The following is a 23,827-nucleotide window of genomic DNA, read 5'->3' as shown; positions in this document are numbered from 1 at the left end:
GCTGGACCTCATGGAGGCACTTCCCCAACTGAAGCTCCCTTCTCTGTGGTAACTCCAGCCTGTGTCAACTTGACACACCAAACCAGCCAGTACAAGCCCTGAGCTGAGTGTGCACTTCTGTTAGAGGAACATGGGACCAATGTGAACACAAAGACTGAGTAACAGAGCACACCGGGGAAGCAGCTAGGATGCTGTCTTAGCTCGGGTTTCATTGCTGTGAAGAGACACCATGAGCACAACAACTATTACAAAGGACAACATTTAATTGGGGCTGGCTTACAGTTTCAGAGGTTCAGTCCATTCTCATCATGGCAGTATGCAGGCAGACATGGTGCTGGAGAAGGAGCTTAGAGTTCTACGTCTTGATCCACAGGCAGCAGGAAACTATATGCCACAGAGGGTATAGCTTGAATATAGGAGACCTCAAAGACAGTGGCAGAATTCCTCCAGCAAGGCAATGCCTACTCCAAGGCCAAGCCTCCTCATAGTGCCGCTCTCTGTGGGCCAAACATTCAAATACATGAGTCTATGAGGGCCATACCTATTCAAACCACTGCAGATGCCAATTTAGGCCAACTTGTCAAGGCCTTGTAGCCTAGGATAAGGATTTAAAGGTTTTACTTTTATTTACAGATATGACAGAAAGCCAGTGGAGGGGCTAGGTTGACAGGAGAGTCTGGGTCTAACTGCCTCTTACTGTGTGGACCTCAGGCTATCGACTGGTCACAGTGAGACTACAGCACCAGTAGAGATGACAAGGAGGCTGAGAGAGAGTGGGGACCATGATTGTAATACTCGGAGACTGTTTTAAAAGTTCTGATATTATGTAATCTATGGCATAAATGAGACCCATGAGGGCAGGGATGTAGGAACCGTGCATTCATTGCATACTGAAGCTTCCTCCTATGCCAATTGCTTATTGTCTGGGGGAAAACTAGGCCTGTGACAATGGTGGGTGTTATGAGGTGGAGAAGGGTATTGTAGCCTCATTTTCATCCTGGGGTGGCTCATCTAGTCATCTTGTCTTATGTATTCTTTAGTAAGAACATCATAATCATAATTCCATGTAGATTTCATCTGAGAATTACATCCAAAGGATGGCGGGTGCCGTACATGGATCAGATTGTCTCCAAGTCATATTGTCCCTCATAGGAGGGAGAAGAATGGGGACAGGCAGGGAATGGAACAAACAAAGTGGGCTGAGCCAAGAAAAGGCTGTGGTGATGGTAGTTGCTAAGTATTAAGAGAAGGCCAAGTGGAGAGCGGCATCTTCACCTGGCCTGTGGTCTAACTGGAAGAAAGGATTGACTGGAAAGGTCTCAGAAGCATTGGTGCTGGAGATGGGACCCACGAGTGTTGTGCAAGGTGTACTTCAAGCAGGCAAATAGCTCTTCCTATGACTGTTTCTCCTCCTTGGAATGGGTATGTGTAAGTCCTAAATGTCTGCTAAAGGGACAACGAGAGCTTGCCTCTGAGCAGACTTCTAATTGGCCAGTGCATGATCAACCAAGAATGAGCACAAGTTCCCAGGCCTTGCTTCTGAGGGACAGGACTCATTTGTGTATCTGCATATACACAGTGGCATTCATTTCCAAGGGTGAACTAGATGAAAGATGTGTGTGTGTGTGTGTGTGTGTGTGTGTGTGTGTGTGACAAGTCAGAGAAAATTTAAGAAATACAGTAATCAAAGATTTGTCTTGAATATAAAATGTGACTAAATGTTTCCAATTCTTACTCATAATACAAGTGGGGTGTAAGGAGGTCTATTTGGGAGCAGGGCAATTTTAAAAGAAAGAACTCTAGGATCTTTGACAAAAAGCTTTTAAAGACATTATTTAACACATTCAACATTCTGATAGGTATCAAAAAAGCAGAAATGAATTGTGGGTTTTGTTTCTGTTTTTTTTGTTTGTTTGTTTGTTTATGAGACAATGTGAAATTCCTAATAATTTCTTTTTAAATAAATATAATGGGAAAGGAAAGTTATACTGAGTCAATAGCCAGGCAAGAGGAGTTAAACACTTCTTGGCCTCTATGTTGTCAAATATTTTAGCTGACAATCTTCCAAGGCAGCATTTCTAGAGTGAACATTGTCCATAGTATATCAGGTTATTTTTCTTCATGGAATGTATGGATTTGTAAGGATTTGTGAGTACACACAGAGTGCTACTCTTGTTTACTGGGGGTGGGGGGCTAATTGCCTCTAAGCTGGGACAATTTTGAGTTTGTGTTCCAAAACTTAGGGTTTTGGGAAAAACTTAGGGTTTTGGGAAGCCAGGATGGTGGTAGAAGTGGTCCTTATACTTCCTCATTGACCTGGTCAGAATGGAGGGATTTTTTTTTTTTAACTGGGAATAGATCATTGATTCCTGCCTATAAGATGAATGAAACTGAATGTCCACCTGGAGATAAGCATTGTCTGACCACACACCTGGTCTCTCTCTGTGTATGTCTCTGTCTAACTGTCTCTCTCTGTCTGTGTCTGTCTGTCTGTCTGTCTGTCTGTCTGTCTCTCTCTCTCTCTCTCTCTCTCTCTCTCTGTATGTGTGTGTATGTGTGTGTATGTGTGTGTATGTGTGTGTGTGTGTGTGTGTGTGTGTGTGTGTTGTCACAGTTTTCTGAAATCTGGTCACTTTTGGGCAGGATCCCTAAATGGATAATTAGTACCCTTTGAGCAAGAACATCACCCAATCCCTCCTCATGAGCATCCAAGGTTTTCCAAGATCAAAAAGGCCTGAAACACTTTGACAGACACTAAAATACCACCAATGCTCCCAGGAACAAACTTACTCCCCTCCAGGAGTAAATGGCAAACTTGAGAAGTAAGAGGACTGGACTTCCTCTCCTTGAATTGCCCCACTGCAGGCAAATTTCTTCCCAGAGTCCTCTGACCCAGCGGTCCCAGAAGAGGCCCTTCCAATTGAACTTTGGTGCTTTGAAAACAAGGCTAGGCAGGGCACACATCAGGAAGCTGACCCATGATGCTCTGAGGTTCACCTCTAGATTTGGGGAAAGCTGTCACAAAATAGGTGACTGGGTATTTCCCCTCTTGCCTAATAAAGCTGTCCTGGCCCCTTTTGTCCCTGAACTATAACTTGTTGCCTTGCCTGCTTCTCCAAGGATATTGCTATGTCCCTTATGTTAATCTGCTGTGGAGATGGGCAAGAAGACAAACAAACAAGCAAAAGTGAAAACACCGGATTTGCTTGTCCTGCTTTGAGACAGTGTATTAACTGGCTTTCCAGATCCATTCGGCTTTCAGTTGGAAAGTGTGTTTGGATGGAGTATTTTTATGTAGAATAAATATAGCAATATGGAGACTCTAGAAATAGAGCCTCACATTTATAGAATACTGGCTTTTAATAAGGCTGTGAAAACAATTCAAAGGAGAAGAAATCATCTTACCAGTAAATGGGACTATGGCAAAAAAGAAAAAAGTGGGATCTAAGGTTTGAGCACAGATAGAGAATGTTTGACCATGGGCAAAATTTTGGTTTCTATCACCAGAACAGCAATCAATCAATCAATCAATCATCAACTTATCAGTATTTTTAAACAAAATGAGTACTCAACCTTATAGCATATAAAAAGCTAACTCACAATTGAAAAACAAACCCAAGTGTAAGAGCTACAACTAAAACTCTTCAAAGAAACCAGTAGGTGTGACTGTTCATGACCTTGAGTTAAAGGATTGGTTCATTAACGTGACACCAAAAGCCTAAGACACAAACAAAAGGAAAAGCTAAATTGAGAACTTTGTGCTTGTCTGAAGAGGATACACAAATTGCTAATATACATATAAAGAGATGCTCATTAACACTGACCAGCAGAGAATGCAAATGAAGGCCACAGTAGTCACAGGCTGGAGAAATGCTTCAGCAGTTAAGATCATTTACAGCTTTTGCAGGAGACCACCGTTTGGTTCCCAATCTGTATCTCAGCCCTCAAGTACCCCATGATGCCAGCTCCAAGGGATCTGACCCCTTCTCTTGTATTGGTAGGTGTCTTGGTGTATGCACACAAAAGTAGGTGCACACACACAAACACACATGCAGGCACGAACGCACGCACGCACACACAATTGGAGCTACTTTGGAAAAACAGTTTTCAAGTTTCTTTTTTGATTTTTTTTTTGTTTATTATTGTTTAGCATAAATAAGTGTAGCATGTGCCATAGAGGTCAGAGAGCATCTCTTTAAATTCTTCCCTCTCCTTCTGCCTTCATATTGGTGCCCAGGTCACAAGGCTTGCTCTCACTCCATAAGCAAATGTCTCTGGCTCTGGTTTCTTAAGCAATGAATCAGAGAGTTACCATTACCAGCCACCTAATTCCTGGTATGTGGCCAAAAAAAATGAAAACATGTAGTCACTAAAAACTGGTCTGTGAAACCCACAGTAACATCATTCATAACAGACACAAGTTGAAATAGCACAAAATTCCATCAAACTGGTATATGGAAATATAAAATATAGTATCTCCATATAGTAAGTGAGCTTAGGAATCCAAATGAATTGATACTTGTTAGCATTCTGTCTAAACTCCACCCCCACAGATACCTGGCAGCAGCCAGGTATGCTCCTCCCCATGGTTACCTGGCAACAGCCAGGTAGGCCTGGCCCTATAAAAGGGGCTGCTTGTCCCCTCCTCTCTCTCTTACTCCTGTTTCTCTCCCTTGCCTCTTGCCCCCTTGTTCCCCCTCTCTCCCCATTCTCTTTCCCCTCTCTCCACGTGGTCATGACTGGCCCCTACTTCTCTACTCTCCTTCTCTGTACCTTTCTCTGCCTCGGGCCCTCTTAACTCCCCTCCCCATGCCCTAAATAAACTCTATTCTATACTATACCTGCTGTGTCTGGTCCCTCAGGGGGAGGGATGCCTTGGCATGGACCTGCAGAGGCACCCCCTCCCCCCACACCTCACCAGAACATATTCTTATAGCTCTTTCTCTTTTTACAATCACAACTGATCCATAAACTACCATTGAAAACATTTTGCTAATGTTTTAAGTGAAGTAAACCAAGGAGGAAAAAGTAAGTGTTGCATGATTCCATTTACATAAGTTATCCAGGATAGGCATATTCCTGGAGAAAGGAAATACATTAGTGGTTTCCTAGACCAGGGAAGATGGTGGAGACAAGTGATGCTCTTGGGTACAGGGACTCTTGTCGCAGTGATGAAAATACGACATTAATGGTAATAATGCTGACACAGCTCTGTACGTACACGTGAAAGTACTCGATTACATAGTTTTTTAAATGACTGAGTCATAGGCTTTGTGAATTGAATCTCCACCGTACTCTTTGGAATTCTTAGTAAAATACAGTCAGTTTTATAGCCTTATCTATCTACTGAGAAATAGAATTCTCCCAATATTGTTTCCTGTGGGTTGTCATATGAGAGAAAAGGGTACAGACAGGCAGCAGGTAATCTGTTTCCCTCTAGTTTGTGGTTAAAAAAAAAAGACTTCTAACAAGTTCAGTGTCTTTTATAGTCTCATGTAGCACAGGTTAATTTCATAGTTGGTATGTAGACAAGGATGACCTTGAACTATATATCTCTTCTCCTGCCTCCCAAGCCGTGGGATTACAGGTATTTCCCACCCCTCGAACACAAACTGAATCTTTCCATGACTTTGGAAGCTTTTGTAAAATAAGAAACATTGGTGGTGGTAAGAAGTCATATTTAAAGTATACTTGGGGCGGGATGGAGATTTCCAAGCTAAGGGACAAAGGAGCCACCAGACTCTGTGCAGCAGGCATGCCCAATGGTTTGTGTCCTAGGATACGGGCTCAATCTACTCCTGTCTATCTCTGGGAAACTGCGATGATGCTCAAACTCAGTCCCTGCAAAGTTAAGCTGGTCATGAGCACTGAGGGATGTCTCAGAGTTTCCTGGCTGTAATAGCCTGCATTTGATGATTTTAAAACCCAATCAAGAATTCTCTAAGACAGCAATGCTAAATGAGGATACAGGTAGCTGCATTTGTAATTGGGTGAACTTTGTGCCCAGCCATGATGATGAATAGATTCATCACATAAGAAGCAATTGAGTGCCTTTTCAAGGCCTTTGGAGCTACCACTGATTAGCATAACATTTTTAATTATGACAGACTGAAAGGGCAAGCCAATTGGATTTTGCAATCCTCAGAGCGATGAGCATAACAGCTTTGCTAATTCTAAAACATAGGTTCAAAACAACCAAAGAACAAAGGCTTGATGGGCTACAGTGAAATCTAAGTAATTACATGAACCTAAGTTCAAACCAAGTTTGATATGGTTACTTTTTATTTATTACTTTTTAAAAAAATGTGGTCCATTTCATACACAGTGAAATAAACATCCATACTTTGAGAGAATACTTCTTTAAGTTTTGACATCTGCTTACGTCTCTGCAGTCCACACTCCATCAGGATTAAGAAAGGATATATCCACTTCCCAAGAGTCTCCAGGCCTGCCCCAGTCCTTCCCCACTCTCTGGGCTTTCTTCCTTAGGCATTTGTTTCCGAGTCCTAGAGCTTTGTGTGGTTTTGTCCTTACCTCTTTAAGTTGGTGAAATTATTTCAAGGTCTTCAATGGTTGGGTTAGAGTCCATAGCTTGGGTTAGATTCCATGGGAAAGAAGGAAGGTCAGAATGCTGGGGATTCACTGAGAATCAACAGCCTTGGAAAGGGTGGAGGTAGGAATGAGCACAGGGACCAGGAGACTTGGGAGGTGCCTGCCTCCAAATACCACCAACCTCCCCAGACTGCAGTACCAGGAGGAACACTGGATGGTCCCTCAGGATTGCCCACGGTCCTTGTCCAGATGCCATTGAAGCCAGCCTGCACTGATGGAGCAGTCTTTCTTCCCTTGTGAATTCAGCCAGATTCAGCCTGAGGAATTGTCCCTACTTCCCCTTCAGAAAGTCTCTAAGAGCTGAGGGATATCTTGGGCAACACGCCTGGCAGTTGGGAGAATAAAACCTTTACTTCTGGGGGGGGGTTCTAGGCCTGGCACCCAGTGTTTTATGGTTGGATAGGATTCCTCTAATGACTGTGCTACTATCTATTCATCCTGGTTACAGTCATTTGACCTGTTCCTGATTCTGGGCAATTAAAGAGTATAACTGCCTGCTGTGCTTGTTGCTGAGGGTTAGGGAGCTTGCCCTGCCCGCCATGCTTACAGCCTAGGTTTGATCATCAGCATGGAGAAAGCAACCAAAGAAGCCAAACAGACAGAATAAAGATGTGGAGAATGGTGGAAAAGCTGTGTCAGGTGGGTCACTTGACTTTGAGACCAGCCTGGGCTATCCAGGAGGATCTTGGCTGACAAATAAATGAAGTTGTAAGGAATAATCTTGAAGAAGTCTTTTTATGGATATATGTTCTCGTTTCTCTTGGACAAGTGACACATAGAACATATGAGTCATAGGCTAGGTGTGTGTTTATAGACACTGCCAGATAAATGTACAAATTCCCAGTTATTCTATCCTCCTATCCTTGTCTGAGAGTTTTAGTTGCTGTATATCCTTAATGACCCTTGGATTATACACTCATCTTTATTTTAGGGAACACTTACAAGGTTTCCCACTCAGTTGCAAAGGAGTTCTAAAAGGGTTAGGGTCTGTGTTGCATAGATTTTTAAATCTATGATATATGAAAAAACATAATCTTACACGCATTTCTACTTTGTAGAAGTCATATGTAGTCTGTTGACTCTGTTGTCCTGCCAGTGAGCTTCTTCGTCTGAATATATTTTAAAATAAAATTCTCAAAGCTCAGGTAGCAACTGAAAACAGATCTTGAAAAATGAATTACAGTGCTCAGACTCTTTTTCTCAGCATGTTATCTCAATAGAGTATATTTAGACAGTGTCTTTTTATACATATTTGTGTGTGTGTGTGTGTGTGTGTGTGTGTGTGTGTGTCCATGGATACCAGAAGAGAGCTTCAAGTATCTAGAACTGGAGTTGCAGGGTCGGGGTGTGCGTGTGGGGGGGGAAGACACCAAATATAGTTGTTGAAAACTAAGTTCCAGCCCCTCAAAAGACCAACAAGTGCACTTAACCATTGAACCATCTCCAGCACCTAGATAACCTGCTGTGATTGATGTTAAATTATGGTGTTCAGTATAAGACTGAGTTCTTATCCTTTATATACAGGTCACATTGGTTAATCCTCACCTTACCTATCCACCTACCTGTAGAGAACAATTTACTTCATTTTCTTTGGGCTTTTAGTCAGAGTTTTATATTTGGGGTAGGTAGTATTAGGCAAATACACTATTACTACAAATTAAGTGGCTTTCAACAGCACCAGTAGTCTCAAATTCTGGGGTTTGGGATAGAGTGTTGCCTAAGGTCTTGTTATGTTTAGGCCTTCAGAGTATCAGAATGTTGAAGGAAGTCTAGGTATGGGTTGGTCAGGGCTGTGACTTGGCTGGGGAAGGCTATGTATCCTAACTCCTGGCTGCAACAGCATCTCTTTCCTACAGAATGCCAGACTGATGAATGGCTCAGTTTCTTGCCATCTGTGATGAACCTGAGTGTGGAATGTTCTTAGTCTCATGATACATTCATATTATAGCTTACCAATATGGTGACTTGTTTCTTACTGGAAGGAAAGCAAGTATCCTATAGCAAGACAGGTTTTAGAGTGTTATAAAATTCAACCCCATGCTCATCATCACATGCAGCCTACTCGTTGTATGTTGGTTAGAGGAAAGCCATAGGCCTTACCTGCTCTCAAGATGTCAGTGTCACACAATGGTGTGGACACCAAAGAGTCCCCTTAGCATCTGTCACCATGCCCCCAACTGTAGAGAAATTGATATTATCTCATTGAGTTGATGCTCCCTTCATCCAACGTTAGCTAGAAGCTTCTGTCCAGTTTGCTAATCTGTACTAATTGTCAGCTAATGAATACCTCTGTTTAGCATAAGCATGCTACATTTCAATGATCTTTGGCATGCATGCTACATGTCAAACAAACCGAACTTTAACAGGAAATAGATCTTTTTTTTTCCCAGAAGAGAAATTGAATAGAGCTATAACTGGGCCTACTGAAAATTTAAATGTGAGGATTCAGTAGGTGCATATTAAATGTTATTACGGTAATAGCCAGATCTTCTGTTTTCTCAATTACCGAGGCAAACTCAGGCACTTCTGTAAATGATGTTCTCTTGACACTTGGCTTGCTGGAAAGCCTTGAGGGAAGCCGGTCCTCCAGCATTTTTTCAGCATCCTCAATTTTCTTTAACCATGTCTTCTAGTACTCACAGGTGTAAATGGTATATTGATAAGGATCAATCATTGATTCTTTCATTCCTGTGTAAAATGCTTGGCACTTAACAATGTGCCTATCCTGCTGGAGTTACAAAAGGAAATGCTTTCTTAACCATTATCATGTCACTCCAAGTGATATTAAATGCAAGGTGTGTGATAGATGAACAGCCAGAGGATAAATACCACCGAGGAGGTTACTATGGAGACGCATAGATAAGGGTCCAGAGGACTTCACCTCTAAGTGGCATGCCTCTTAAAAACAAAATATCAGAGAAGTAGAAGGCAGGTATTGACAATCAACTCAAATAGACAGATAATAAAAACCTAAAGGCAGGAGAGTCCTTTAAACCTTCTAGAAGATAGAAACAGACATTTAAGAGGCAAGGTTTTAGATAATTCCAAACAGAAGATAGGAAGAAAGTAAGTCATGAATTGTAAACAACTACGGTGCTGGCAGGCTGAATAATTGTCTCATTCTTCAGACAGTAATATCAATTTTCAGGTACCAGATATTCCTATATTGGCATAAATAATGGAATGCAACTAAAATATTCATAGTGCTTTTGCATAAAACGAAATACTCTAAATGAGGTGAGATATGATTTCACATAGAAACAAGGTAAAAAATAATCACCCTAAAATTGCAAACCCAATTGGGAAATCTATGTTATTGGTGACTGTCTCTTCATTAAATGTAAATATTACATTCACAGAAACAAATCAATGGATGTGTCACTGACTCACAACACTGCATACAAGGCTGTAGAGAAGAAATCAAATAATTTGAAGAAATAGTAGAAGCTGTGGGCTTTTATGTGGCATTTGGAATATTTATAGAAAAGCAATTTCTATAGTGTTTTCTCCTGCTAAACAGAAAAACAAATAGATGCTCTAGGGTATAAGAATGATTTTGCAAGAAAAAAAATGCCTTCCGGATGCTTCCCCCTCCTCTGTTGAGCCCTTTCCTAACTCATAACAACTTCCCTGTGTGTTTTAAAATTGGAAGCTGTCTACTTGGAGAATTTGGGGAATAAAAACTGGATTTAAAAAAAATGGCACCGTTCTGAGTGCATTTTGTATGTCTGCTTTCTAATCGTGTGATTATATAAATTCCCCCTGAATAAATCTTGTTTTGATGAAAGATTAAGTCAGAACACCTGCAAACTCCCAGGCCGCACCTCTCTCCCTCCCTTTTTCCTGGCTGCCATCTTTGTCACCTGCTTGGAGACTGTGTCAACTTTCCCTAATTGAGAAGTAATTTGCAGTAACTGGAATCCACTCTTTATTAAAGAGCCTCTGCAATATGCACACATCTCCCCAGAGGGTTGTTTAACTTGGAGGGGTTCGCAGGCTTAAATTTGCATTCTAAAATATCAGAGCATTTCTTAAGGAATTAAAGTTATACTCCCTCCCCACCCACCCCATTTCAAAATTCCTGGAATATATGAGTACAGAGAGAGCTGTTGGAGTTAAACCTGCTGAACATAAGAAATTACTTATCCCAGTCCCTTAAGAGATCAATCGGAGTTTTGAAGATACAATTATACGACAAATAAAAAAATGTGACAGAGATGTACTTACTCTACAGGGGATAAAAATACGAATGCATAGTTCCTCATCTGTTTTTCATTATTGGATTCTGAGTTATTTAATAAAGTGGTTTGAATAACACTACAAATTTATTTGTATCCCCCTCCCTCCAAATGCAAAATAATAACTTTAAAATTGCCTCCCTAGTAGCAATGTTTCAGTTCGGCTAACCTCCAGGAAGTCCTTTCATCTTAAATTATATTCACCTGCATTCCAATTACTTTTTCCATCTGTACTTGTGGGTCAGTCTCTAAGGGTACATTGAGTCACCATGCTTTCCACTCGTGTGAACGAGAATGCCAAGCAATGAATCATGAATCTTGATTTTTAAGCCCTATTTTATTGTTGCTTTTATTTTTCTTATTTCTAGTCTCACCTCTTTCCCCTTTTTCCTGTTTTTTAGCATCCACAGCTTAATACTACCTAATTCAATGTATGATAGAATTGTATGTTCTTTCCTGATTTTTGATAAACACAAAACCAGAACTCTAATCATCAATTAGCCTCGTTACACGTTTCCCAGCATATTATGATGGCTTAGTACTAAATAATTTACAAATTATGATATGATTTCCTATGTTTTCTTAGTGTATTGATTTGGGTTTATACAAATATATGAGGAAAAATTGTTTTCTTTGTTGGTTTAGATTTTAACTAGACAATTTGGACCATGGCCAGAGGTTGAGGATTGTATAATATGATTTCTATTTTCATTATTATTAATCGTTTTATTTATTTACATCCTGAATGTTGCTCCCCTCTCAGTCCCCCATCCAAGAGTTCTTTACCCATCCTCCCTTCACCTTTGAGAGGGTGTCTCCCCCCCTTGTAATTCCCTATTCTAGGGCATCAAGTCTCTACAGGACTATGCATATCCTCTCCACTGAGGCCAGACAAGGCAGCCCTCTGCTACATGGGGGGCCTAGGACCAGCCTGTGTATGCTTTTTGGTTGGTGACTCAGTCTCTGGGAGCTCTCAGAGGTCCAGGTTAGTTGACTCTGTTGGTCTTCCTATGGGATCACCATCCCTCAGTTCTTTCATTTCTTTGAGATTTCTCTTATCATACAGTATTTACTGAATGTATATATTTTTTATGTCTGCCTTCTTTCTTTTTCTTTCAGACTTTAAACATGCCCGACAAGTGTTCCACCACTCAGATATATTTGCTACTTTTTCAGTCTCCATCTCCAAAGATGTCTGTTGTATTAAGTTTAGTTAATTGGGTTGTTCAAATCCTTAACTATAAAAATGCCCTCCTGTTTTCTTAATCTCAGGACATTTTGTTGAATGTTGGAAAATTCTCCACATTATTACATAACCATCCACTTAGCAATTCCACATATTTTTACATTGTTCATGGTTCTGTTCTCAGGAGCATACAAGTTTATAATCCACGCACCTTCTTAAACTAATCTACCGCGGTATAATAGGTCTCTGCTCTTCATAATCATGACTTAAATTTTATAGTTAATGTATTACTTCTGCAGATAGACTAGTTTGTCTTTTTGTTAGCATTCTTGATGCAATGATTATGGCGGTCTGAGTGAGGAATGTCCACCATAGGCTTAGGGATTTGAACACTTGGTTTCCAGTTGGTAGTGCTGTTTGGGGGAAGTTTGAAAGGTGTGGCCTTGCTGACAGAAGTGTGTCACTAGAGTTGGGCTTTGAGAGTTTAAAACCTTAACCCACTTTTAGGTAGCTCTCTCTGGTTCCAGATGGTGCCTGAGGATGTGCACTCCCAGCTCCTTGCTGGAGCAGCCATGACTGCCACCCACGGCTCTCTTATCCGTCTGGAACCATAAGCCAAACTGAACTCCTTCTTCCTTAACTTGCTTTTGAGCCTGGTGTTTTACCACAGGAACAACAACAAAAAAATAACCAATACCACACTGTTCTTAGGTTTGCTTTCAACCCTTGCTGTTTGGGGCATGTCTATTGTAATTGTCAAACAAAGAGATATATTTCTGTTTCTTTCAATTATTTAGTTTCTGTGTTTCATTCCAATTGTTTATAAAATTTACTAATTTGAACTTGACCATCTTAATTTGCATGTTTTTCAACCCCTACCCCCATTTTTCTTAACATTAGACTGCTGAGATTTTTTTCTTAATTTCTTTTTTTTTTTCCTTCATGAGTTTGAAATCCTGTTTTAATTTTCTTGCCATTTGGAGCAATGATATTTTTCTAGATGGGGGGGAGGGGGTTTGACAACCAGAAGGGGGCTTCCCCTTCTCAAAAGAGAATGGAGAGGGGGGATAGTGGAGGGCTTTCGTGAAGGGAGTACTAAGAAGAGAGGAAGGGCTGATATTGGGTTGCAAAGAGAACAAATAAATTTAATAAAAATAAAAAAATTCTAGATAAAGCTAAACTATTTAGTTCATCTTTCTTCCTACTGATCAACATCAGGACCTAAAGATGCTAAAAAGCCATCTGCCTCTGCTTGGTACAGCCTGTACTTGGTTAAATTCCCCATCATTTTATCACTTGTGTGCAATGTTCTTCCTTGCACAGCTCACTTGCCTCTGAGCTCATTTCTTTCTTGCTAAGGAATTTCTTTCTTGCTGGAGAGGTTTAAATGATTAAGCATTTTTAGTGAATGGTTGATTTAGTACACAACTCCTTAAACTTTGGATTGTAACCCTATAAGGGGGTCCCATAACTAGATGTAGGGTTGTAAAAGATTTGGCAGTACTAAAAGATTCCTGAATGCATGAAAACTAGCTTAGATGTCAAATGTGGAGTTGGTAAGATGGCCTGATAGATTGCCAGGTAGTGGTGGCACACGCCTTTAATCCCAGCACTTGGGAGGCAGAGGCAGGCAGATTTCTGAGTTCAAGAAATCCTGTCTCGAAAAACCAAAAAAAAAAAAAAAAAAAAAAAAAAAAAAAAAGTGCTTATTGTCAATGTCCGAGAGATGACCCAGGGTTAAGGGTTTATGCTACTATTACAGAGCACCCCATACCTTCCAACTCATAGCTACCCACTCCAGGACGCAATGCCTAATTTGCACAGCCAACTGCATTCAGATGCGCACAACCACAGACATGCCCCTGGACATCGACACACACATTTAAAATTTAAAAAAAAAATTAAGAGGTACTTGCCACTAAACCTGAAGATCTGAATTTGATTTCTTGGACCTACATGGTGGGAAGACAGAACTTATGTCCTCTACCTGTACATCTTGGCATTCTCATCAACTCATGAATGTGCATAAACACACACACACACACACACACACACACACACACACTCACTATTTAAGTGTAATCAAATGCATAATGAGTCCCTGTAAACTAGAGAAAACACTGACTTTTAATGTTTTCTTGCTGTCATTCTTCACATTGGGAGTATCTCATTAGTGTCCCTTTAAATTATATTGCATTGGGATATCATATGTTTAAAAATTACACTTTGTGTTGTAGATTTGAGTTTCATTTTTCTTTTTGTATTTCAGTGAATTTTGGCTTTAGGGTAGGATAGAATTTCTAACAATTAGTGAACTAACCCTAAATATACCTATGCTATTTTGTACTGTATATTTATGCAAAGTAGCAATCTTAGCCTTGAGGAATATACAAATCAAAATATTGATCAACTCTGAGAACTATTATAGATGCACTGTGTCCTGTAATATCATATTCACCCAAGATTTGATCCTCTGTGTAAAACTAAGCAAGTCTATGCACATCATTCATGTGTGAATGTTCTTTGTCTTTAGTGAATGCTAAAAGTATATATGTACCAAATAATTGTTTTAAAATAAAGTTCCTTATAATTCTTTCTTTAAAGATTATTTACTTAGTTCATGTATATGAATATATATACATATATATGAGTATATACATATATATGAGTGTGATGTCTTCATGCACACTAGAAGAGGACATCGTATCCCATTACAAATGGTTGTGATCCACCACGTGGTTGCTGGGAATTGAACTCGTGACCTCTGAAAGAGCAGACAGTGCTCTTAACTACTGAGCCATCTCTCTAGTCCCTGCCCCTTATATTTCTTATTACCAGTAATTTATAGGCCTACTTTCTAAAGTCCCATGTCTGCAGGCATGTAAAACTTTCTAGAGCGTTTCAGAGTCACAAATAGACAAAGTTCAAGCAACCCTTATTTGATGAATGATTGTTTACTTGGATATAGACTTCTAAGTTGAAACTTATGTCTCCCTAGTACTAATAATAGATGTGCTTCTACTGACTTCTAGATATATTATGATTCCTTAAAGTGGGAACTGCGCTGTCTAAGTACTGGCTAAATTGTCCCATTATTCTTCACACTCAATTTAAGTACAGTCTGTGTAGATGTGGACTGAGTCTCTTTTTCCTGTTGCTTGTAAACTGTTGCTTTCATTTTCCGCTTGGATAACATCTTGAAATTAATGTTCTAATTTTCAACTTCCAACCTGCACCACTCCCTTCTCATCCTAGGTTTTATTACAGTGAAAGTTTGATTCTTCCAACTGATCAGAAAAAAAATACTGAAGCATTTTATGCTTTTTGCCCCACTTAATGCATCAAGAAGTTTGACTCCATCTTCAAAATGTACTGGAGTCTGGGACCATATCACGACTCCCACTGCCCCGACTTGTTCTCAGCTACCACCGTCTACAGCCTACGATATTTTCCTGGTCTCTCTTTTTTTCCCTCCATTCTTTATTTGAAAGCCGCGGTGATATCTATCTACAGCTATGCTTTCCGGAATGCAGCTGATTTCATGAGAAGCCACCAGGATCATAAAGTTAAGTCAGATCATGTCATGGCTTTTATCATTGTCATCGTGTACTTGTAGGAAAAGCCACGGACTTCCGGTCAAATGCAAGGCGCTATGTGGTAGGTAACTCTTCCCTCCTCAGGGACCACTGGGCCTTGACTCAAGGGCCTCTTTAGACTCCTCAAAAAATCATACACCATGCTCCAATATTGGACTCATATTAGCTGTTTTCCCCCCTCTCCGTTTGAGCACTGTTTTTCCAGATTGCCGCTTGGCTGATTCTATGGTTTTTATGAAAGCATCATTTTCGTCTTCTGGACTTTTGTAAATGTACTGATTTATTATGTCCATTGCTCATTGTTCACTTAGAACAGGAAGAAGCTCTATGAGTGCTTACATATGTGTATGTATCTTATATGTAGTATTTCCTTTATCTTAGTCTCTATTCTAAGTACTTTGGAGATATTATGTGTGTGTGTTATATATATGATGAAGCAATAAATATAACATACTGTAGTATAATATGTTATCTATTTTTATATAATGAAACATAATGAAATGCAGTTTCAAGCCAAATGATCATTAACTTAGGGATGAATAAAAAAACTGAGGTAGGCATATAAGGGATGATACCTGGGACAAAAGGGGAAAATATGAATACATAGGACACTGCGATTAATTTTTAAAAAGTAAATGATGAAAGTCAGCTGTAAAAAATCAGCATGTATATAATTCCATTTATTTGAAATTTCAGAAAAGAAGTCTACAGAGATGGTATATTAGCATTACAGTCACTGTGATAAAATAGCAGGGGGGGTCATGAAAGAAAAGTTTCAGTCCATTATCACAGGATGGGTATGACAGGGCAAAACAGGGTCATGTTGTGGCAACCAAGAGGGAAGAGAAAGGCAGGCAGACAGACAGACAGACAGACAGACACATACACACACACACACACACACTGGGCGAGGGGATGGAGAGAAGAGAGAGAGGGAGAGAACGAGAATATGTGTCTGTGTTGACTGTCTTTCTCCTTCCCTCCCACTATTCCACCTTGGCCTCAGACAAAATGGAATATGGTCCACACTCACAGTGAGCTCTCCCCTCTCAGTGAATATTGTTTAGAAGTGCCCTCAACAGAAACACCCAGGAGTACACTCTAGAGACCTCCTAGACAGTCAAGATAAACCATCACAGATAGATGGCAGGCTAGTAGGTACCAGAAACACCCAGGGAGTATGCTCTAGAGACCTCCTAGGCAGTCAAGATTGACCATCACAGATAGATGGCAGGCTAGTAGGTACCAGAAACACCCAGGGAGTATGCTCTAGAGACCTCCTAGGCAGTCAAGATCGACCATCACAGATAGATGGCAGGCTAGCAGGTACCCGATGCTAGGGAAGGGACAGGTGAACTGTAGGATAGGCACGAGCAGCAGAAAGTATGATGGGGCACTACTTCCTTACCAGAACCCACAGAACTGTTTACTTGAAATGGGGGGCATTTCAGGATTTGAGACTTATCCCTCAAAAAGGTGCAGCAATAAACAATGAAAATAGTTCATTCTGATTGCATGCTACCATCAGGTTTAATTGTTCTTTAGTTTAAGAAGCACTTCACAATCGTGAGGGAGGCATCTTCTCTGAACCACTAAGTCTATGTGGGAAAGATGTTGACTTAGATGACAACTAAGATGTTGTTCAGGGTCTTAACACCCGGAAGAACAGATGCCTAGCAGTATAGTCACTGTCACAGTAGGATGCTACACTCCTTCCCAAATACAATATTCATGAGGGACTGGCACAAGAGGAGAGGTTCCATCCCACTTGTCCTCAAGCCCATGAATAAAAGGCCTTATTCTTGGGAGGTACTCAGTTGTTACTAGTTCATTGAAAATGTGACTGTTCAATCAGGCAGTCTGTGACAGGCTTGCAATCTTCAGCAAACTATTAATAAGCCATGCATACTGTGCTGGATAGTTTTATATCAACTTGACACAACCTAGAGTTGCTTGAAAGGAGGGAACCTTCATTGAGAAAATACCTCTATAAAATCCAGCTGTAAGACGTTTTCTAAATTAGTGATTGATGGGGGAGGACCCAGCCCATTGTGGGTGGTGGTATCTTCTGGGCTGATGGTCCTAGGTTCTATAAGAAAGCTGTGGAAACCATAATAAGCAAGCCAGTAAGCAGCACCTCTCCAAGATTTCTGCCTCAGCTCCTGCCTCCAAGTAGGAGCTACTGAACACTGGTACATATGAAAGTGTAAGCCAGATAAACCTTTCCTCCCCAGTTTGCTTTTGGGTCATCCTGTTTCATTGCAGCAAGAGAAACTCTAAGTTAAGACACATAAGTACACATACAGATGAGGCTTTGTCTATTGAAGTTGTTAGTATTCTGGATACAACACAAGTGCTTATCCTAATGTATTGAGGGCTCATTGTCCCAAACACCTTGTTGGGGTCTGGAAACGTGTAGAGTAGTTGCCATAACAATGATCGGACTTGACACCAAACTATTATTTTCTGTACCTCAGGCCGCTATACAGAGAGGGCATTCCGAAGATTACTTTCCATAGATTTTTAGCTAGTGACTTAAAGATTTTGAATTGTATGGCAGTTGATATTTCAAATGCTATGGAGTTGTACTCTGTTCTGCGTAGAAGATGAAGCAGAGTAACTTATACAAGCTTTTTATGATAGGGGAGAGATTTTGGGAAAAGAAATCCCAGACCCAGCCCTTGATTTTTCTCAGTAAATCCTCCAATAGTTGGCTCAATCAGTAAGTAAGCACAGAGCCTCCTCTCCAAGCTCATGGCTGGGACTAGCTCAGGGAGGGGTGAAGGCAAGGTATTTTGTTAATCCTGTTAGCTTTTGAGAGCAGACAGAGGGAGACTCAGGAAATAAATCATACAAAAGTATGCGAACAATAGGAAAGAAAAACTTGCCTTACAGGTTAATTTCCTGCTCTGCCCAGGGTTTGTGGAATGTGATCATTTCTGTTTTCCAGTACTTGATATAAGTAGAAAGTCCGAACTTGTGAGTCTTAGCTGGAATTCTCCTTCTGTCTGGTGGTGCTGCATGTCATGTTAACACCAGTGTTCTCCCACAATTGTAAAATTAAAGAAGACGGAGTGGGAGTCAGCTGCGGCTTCTATGGAGTAACATTTTAAGGTGTAAGTGCCACTTTTATTTCCAGAGCTTCGGCCCAAAGTATGAAAACCCAGAAAGCCTTCTATTTGCCTTTTCTTGGTCACAGTTTCCTGAGGAGGCTACCTCTTGTAGAATGAAGCCAAATGCTAAAAGAAATAGAAAGTTGTAGAAATAAAACAAAACAAATAAAACTGGAAGGCAGTCAAGTACAAGAAACTCCCTTGAAAGCTTGAAAATGCTTGCTTATTAGATTTCAGTTTCTGGGTTACAAATCCTCCATTATCACATGATTAGAATACCCATGTTGAAGCATTCTTACTACTTAAAAATAAAAAGGTGCTGTTCTAGTGGCTCATAGAGAAGGAGGAAGAGACAACCTTTTAGTAAATCTCGACATGGTGCATGCATAGCAAATAAAGATCTAAAATGACCCTTTCAGACAGAGAGTCCTTCAGTTTCCCTGGATTCTTCTAAACATTGTATCATGAGAACAAGATAATTAAAGAAAGAATTCTACTTAGAAATTTACTGAGTTTAATTTCTCTCCTTCTTTCAGGCAAGTGTTTGCCACCTCTACAATTCACGTTAGCCAAGGAAATGTCACTAATTTGTTAAAGGTTCACAGCCAAGTCCAAAATAAGGATGTATGTTAACACTCTTAGTGAACTTGGGCATGGCCATTTTCAGTCATGCTGGCTTCCCAGGCCACTGTGGTTCTCATCACTCATGGAGTTCTGGAGGAGTCCATGGAACTCTTCTCTCCTCCATGAGAACCTACCTCCAAGTTCTGGAGTTGCAGTGGCTAGAACAGATCTGACAGATCTGAGGAAGATGGAGACCCGGGATTAGAACTCATGGTGTCTGGGTTCTTCCCTATGTTTGCTCAAGACTCTCCTCCAGTCACCAAACTGTATTTATGCAAAGTGGACCCTGAGCTTCTAGGAGAGGAGTTATAGTCTAGATTTGTAAAGGCCAGGTTCATGTATGCTTTAATTTACCCTAGTGCCTTCTGTCTATGGCAAGTGCAGGTGTCACTTTGGATATCCCAGATGGCTGAGTTTAACGCCCACATCAGACTAGCCAGGGAAATCTGAGCGATGGGGAGAAGGGTTTGAAAAATCTCCCAAGTGCAAGTGTTTGCTCCTAAAAGCACAGTGTCTCCCGGGGGAGAGTCATAGTAAATCCTCTCGATTGCATTTCTCCCTGGAAGTAAATGAATACATCCCAGTTCTTTCAAGGATTGGAGCTAGACTGCGCAGTGGGAAAGAACAACAACAGTAAATGCTAGTCTACTATTTTTAGGAAGGTTTTATATAAACAGCTCCTCAAATCCAGTCATGGGATGATTTCATGGCACCATGTGGTAGGAGACAGAAGTGCTGGTGTGCACTGAAGGGAGCACTTTCTGCTCTTTCTGCTCCGGAGTCAGCTTGTTCCACTGCAAGGAAGTTTTCAAGCCAGGTGACATCAAATTTTCACTTTCATAAAGGGGTCTTGTGTGCCTCCCTCCCTGCACACCGGTGCCCAAATCCACTGTTAGATAACTACCAGAATATCACTGAATAAAAGATCAGTTTAGAAATCCAGGATGAAGCCTGGGGCCAAGGGGACCGATAATGAGAAGTATAGACAGTTGGTTTCCTCCAATGCCAGTCATCTTTTTTAACATTTTCCCAAAGAGTAGTCTCTATAGAAATGTCTATTTTTCAGATAACATTAAATGTTCCTAGCATCCACTCTAAGCCCATGAGAGCAACTCCCAGAACTGTTTGTCTGAGTTCAGTAAGTCATGAGTGAGGCTTCTGGGAAGGACATTATCTGAAAATACTTTTGTTTTGTTCTCGATACAGTATCTTACTTGTATCTTCAGTTGGCCTGGAACTCACTATGCAGCACACTCAGGCCTTGAACTCATGGTAATCCTTCTGACTTAGCCTTTCAAGCGCTGGGATTCTAAGTGTGAGCCACCTTGGCAAGTGTCAAAATCCCCTTGTGTTTCACTCTCTAATCTTTATGCTTTGACCTCAAAGGGAGATTAGGGAGTTGCTGGAGACTTTCTCTCCATGTATTGGCCTAAGTTCCCTGCTATGGTAAAAGGTCCTTCAAACATGGAGCCCCAGCAGAGACTCTGGGAGCAGGATGTCCCACCCTGGTAAAGGAACCTGGGAACACACTTCCGGCAGTTTCGTTGATGTGCTTCCAAGGTAATGTAATGGGGGTTGGAAGAGTTTCAGGGAAACGTGAAACTTGATCACTGGTTATTAGAATTCCAGATGAGGCCAAGGAGTGTATATCAGTCATTGAATCAGGACAAGTCTTGAACAAGTAAATGTGGGTGTGTAAGCAAATCCCCCAAAGTTAGTACCTCTTCCCCCATAATGCTTGGAATAAGACTTGATAAAGGAAAAAAACCTTCACTGTGATTTCTCAAAGAGAAGAAATAGTGATAGCAGAAAACATTGTAACTGAGTTTAACACTTATCATCTTTAAAAGCTCCTATTATGAACTTTCAATGGGCAGAATTTACTGTGCTTCCCCGCCCCTTATCAGCAAAGCCCTGCCTGTAGGACAATAGTAAGAGATCTTTCCTTTCAACTTCCACAAACATTTTGTTTGTTTGCTTCTTAACGCAATTTTAAGCAAAGCCATGAAAGAACCGGAAATATTGTCATTGACTTTCACTGCTGAGTTCCCAAGTGGGGTGCATTCTCAAAACACTTTGTGTGTGCTCGAAGAGGAGCAGCAGTGTGGATATTATTGTCCTAAGTAGGACTCACGTGTTGGTGAAGTCTTTCAGTTTCATTTTAAAAATTAGTGTTTCCTGTATTTGTTGCATACCTCAGTAGCAAAGGGCCTGCTTAACATGCAAAGAACCTCCTAGGGTTCTTCCCATCACCCCCCAAATAGTCATAGTTTCTTAACATCTTTTAAAAGAAAAGAACGCCCCACCAATGAAGAGGGGCCACACATAACTCTGATGAAACAGATAAGCAAGTGGCTTTCAAAACACCAAAACAAGGTCCTACTGAGCTCAATAATACACACATAAAGGATGTGATTTTCATGATTAAAATAGGAAAACCAACTATCTTATAAGATTTATACTGAACAATTGTTTTTTATAGTTCAGAGTTCTTTAGGATAAACTATAAGATGAAAGATGGCATAAGCAACATGAATAGATTGTACTTTTTAATGAAATATATAGATTCAGAAAGATATGCACAAGTCCTAGTGTACAGCCCACAACAGAATATATTGATGTAACCACCCTTCTGTTTAATGTACCATGTGTATAGTATATATTCACGCACATATACACACATACATATGCATATATACTGAATCTAGACCACTCAGCTTGCTACCTATTAGCTGTAATGACAAAGCTTTTAAGTGTATTCATAGTTTTTTAGAAACTTGAGACTTAATAGCATATCATGGGAGTTTTAGTTTAACTTGGGGGCATAATAGTTGATCAGATAAATTGCTTTTCTTTTTATGGTTGAGTCTACTGTGAGTCTTTTGAGGTATAGCCAAGCTGAGCTAGAGTTTTAGGTAGTAGAGTCAAGATATGCTCAGTTGATGCCACACATAGATCACTGTGGACATCATTGACTTGTGTTGTCCAACCTGAAGCCATTAATTTTTTTCTTTATTGCATTTGTTGAAAGGATGATAATTGTCAGAGAGGAAAACGCTACGCAATGGCCTCTCTAACAGGGCTGCAATGCTGCAAACAATATAAGGAAGGAACTAACTTTAAAGAAACAAATTTTCCTAAACTAAGTACCAGTGACTCAGTACTTTAATGATTTTTTTTTTCTCACACCTAGAGGATCCTTGGACACTGAGCCTTGACAATCAAAGGGAGTTTTCTGATAGCCCTCCTGCCCCCACAGGGGGTGCTGGCACACCCCGCCCCGCCCCCCACAGCTTGCAGCTGAACCAACACCTCTTACACATACCCTACACCCTCACCCCGGGGCTCTGCTCTTTCCTCTCCTCCGCTCCCTGTCGCCCTTGCCCCCCTCTTTTCTCCCGGTGACCCCTGACCCCAGCTAATCTGCATAGAGGAATGACAGGCATCCGCTGGGCCGGCTCGGCCGCTGCCAGGGCTGGGCGACCCGCGCGCGCGCGGGGAGAAGGTGCGGGGACTGGCGGGCGCGGGCCGAGATGAGCGCGCGGGAGGCCGGCGGCGAGCGGACGGGCGCGCGCAGGAGCGGAGCGGCCCGGTGAGGCGGAGGCGCGGCGGGGCGGTCACCCGCCATGGGCCAGACCTCGGTGTCCGCGCTGTCCCCGCAGCCCGGCAGCGGTGAGTCCCGGGCCAGGCCGGCGCCTGCAGAGCCCCGGTTCCAGGAGCAGGCCCCCAGCTCCGCGCGCGTGCCCCGGGCTTTGGTTTCTCTCCAGCTAACTTGGAGAGCCAAAAAGTTCCGAGAAACGCCATTTGCGCACGAGTCTGTTTTGAAAAAGGGCGAAACTTCGAGAGCAGGAGAAACATTCCCGCGGGCTCCCCCTCTTCCTTAGGCTTGGCTTTCGAACAGACTAGAACTGAATTCTTTCAAGCTTGTCAACTGATTTATGGTTTGTTTTTGGGAGCAGAAGTGCGGCTAGCTTTCCCCTTTCCTGGCAAGATGCTAAATATTTAATAACTACCCCAAAATGTGTAATTGGTTCAGATGTACTTGTTTTGTTTATGTTACACACATAAGCCATAGTGTTTAGGAAAGCCTGCGTCTTGAGGGGTAAAGTTTGTTTTATGGAGATGCGTGAAACATTTGTGAGCTACAGTACTATGCTTCTTTTACAGTTTTCTTTTAAAAAAAATTAGAAGGAAGGAAGGCAAGCAGGCTGGCATTGTCCCCATGTGCAGGGATAAACAGTTGTTTGTCCACACATCATGTGATTGGATAAGGAAATAAACCTTCAAAGTATGATTTTGAGATTCCTCCATCGATGATTTCTAAAACATGACCTTATAGAGACCATGCATATTGAACATTGAGTGACCACTGATGGACTCTTAGGTTTTACAGACATCAACAGGATCTCACAGAAAGGAAATGACAAGGCACAGAGGAAGGTTTATAAAACATTCCAG

General features: G+C 41.2%; 1 protein-coding gene across 10 annotated transcripts in view; it reads left to right on the top strand.

Moving 5' to 3' along the window:
• The window catches only part of Phactr2 (phosphatase and actin regulator 2), a 261,938-nt gene that overhangs the window by 129,016 nt on the left and 109,095 nt on the right, over window positions 1-23,827 (top strand). The window contains exon 1 of one of the 10 annotated variants that reach the window (XM_031380432.1): window positions 22,334-22,874. The exons of 6 other annotated variants lie outside the window; for them this stretch is intronic. In XM_031380432.1, the coding sequence (XP_031236292.1) occupies window positions 22,805-22,874 (70 nt within the window). In that variant the 5' untranslated portion in view covers window positions 22,334-22,804. Of the gene's footprint in view, window positions 1-22,333; window positions 23,042-23,827 lie in introns of those variants that run through there. 3 more of the 10 variants (XM_031380437.1, XM_031380434.1, XM_031380439.1) reach the window with 3 other exon arrangements.

Source organism: Mastomys coucha, unplaced genomic scaffold (genome assembly GCF_008632895.1).
Source record: "Mastomys coucha isolate ucsf_1 unplaced genomic scaffold, UCSF_Mcou_1 pScaffold2, whole genome shotgun sequence".
Taxonomy (NCBI): Eukaryota; Metazoa; Chordata; class Mammalia; order Rodentia; family Muridae; genus Mastomys; species Mastomys coucha.
This window is presented reverse-complemented; position numbering and strand designations above follow the sequence as displayed.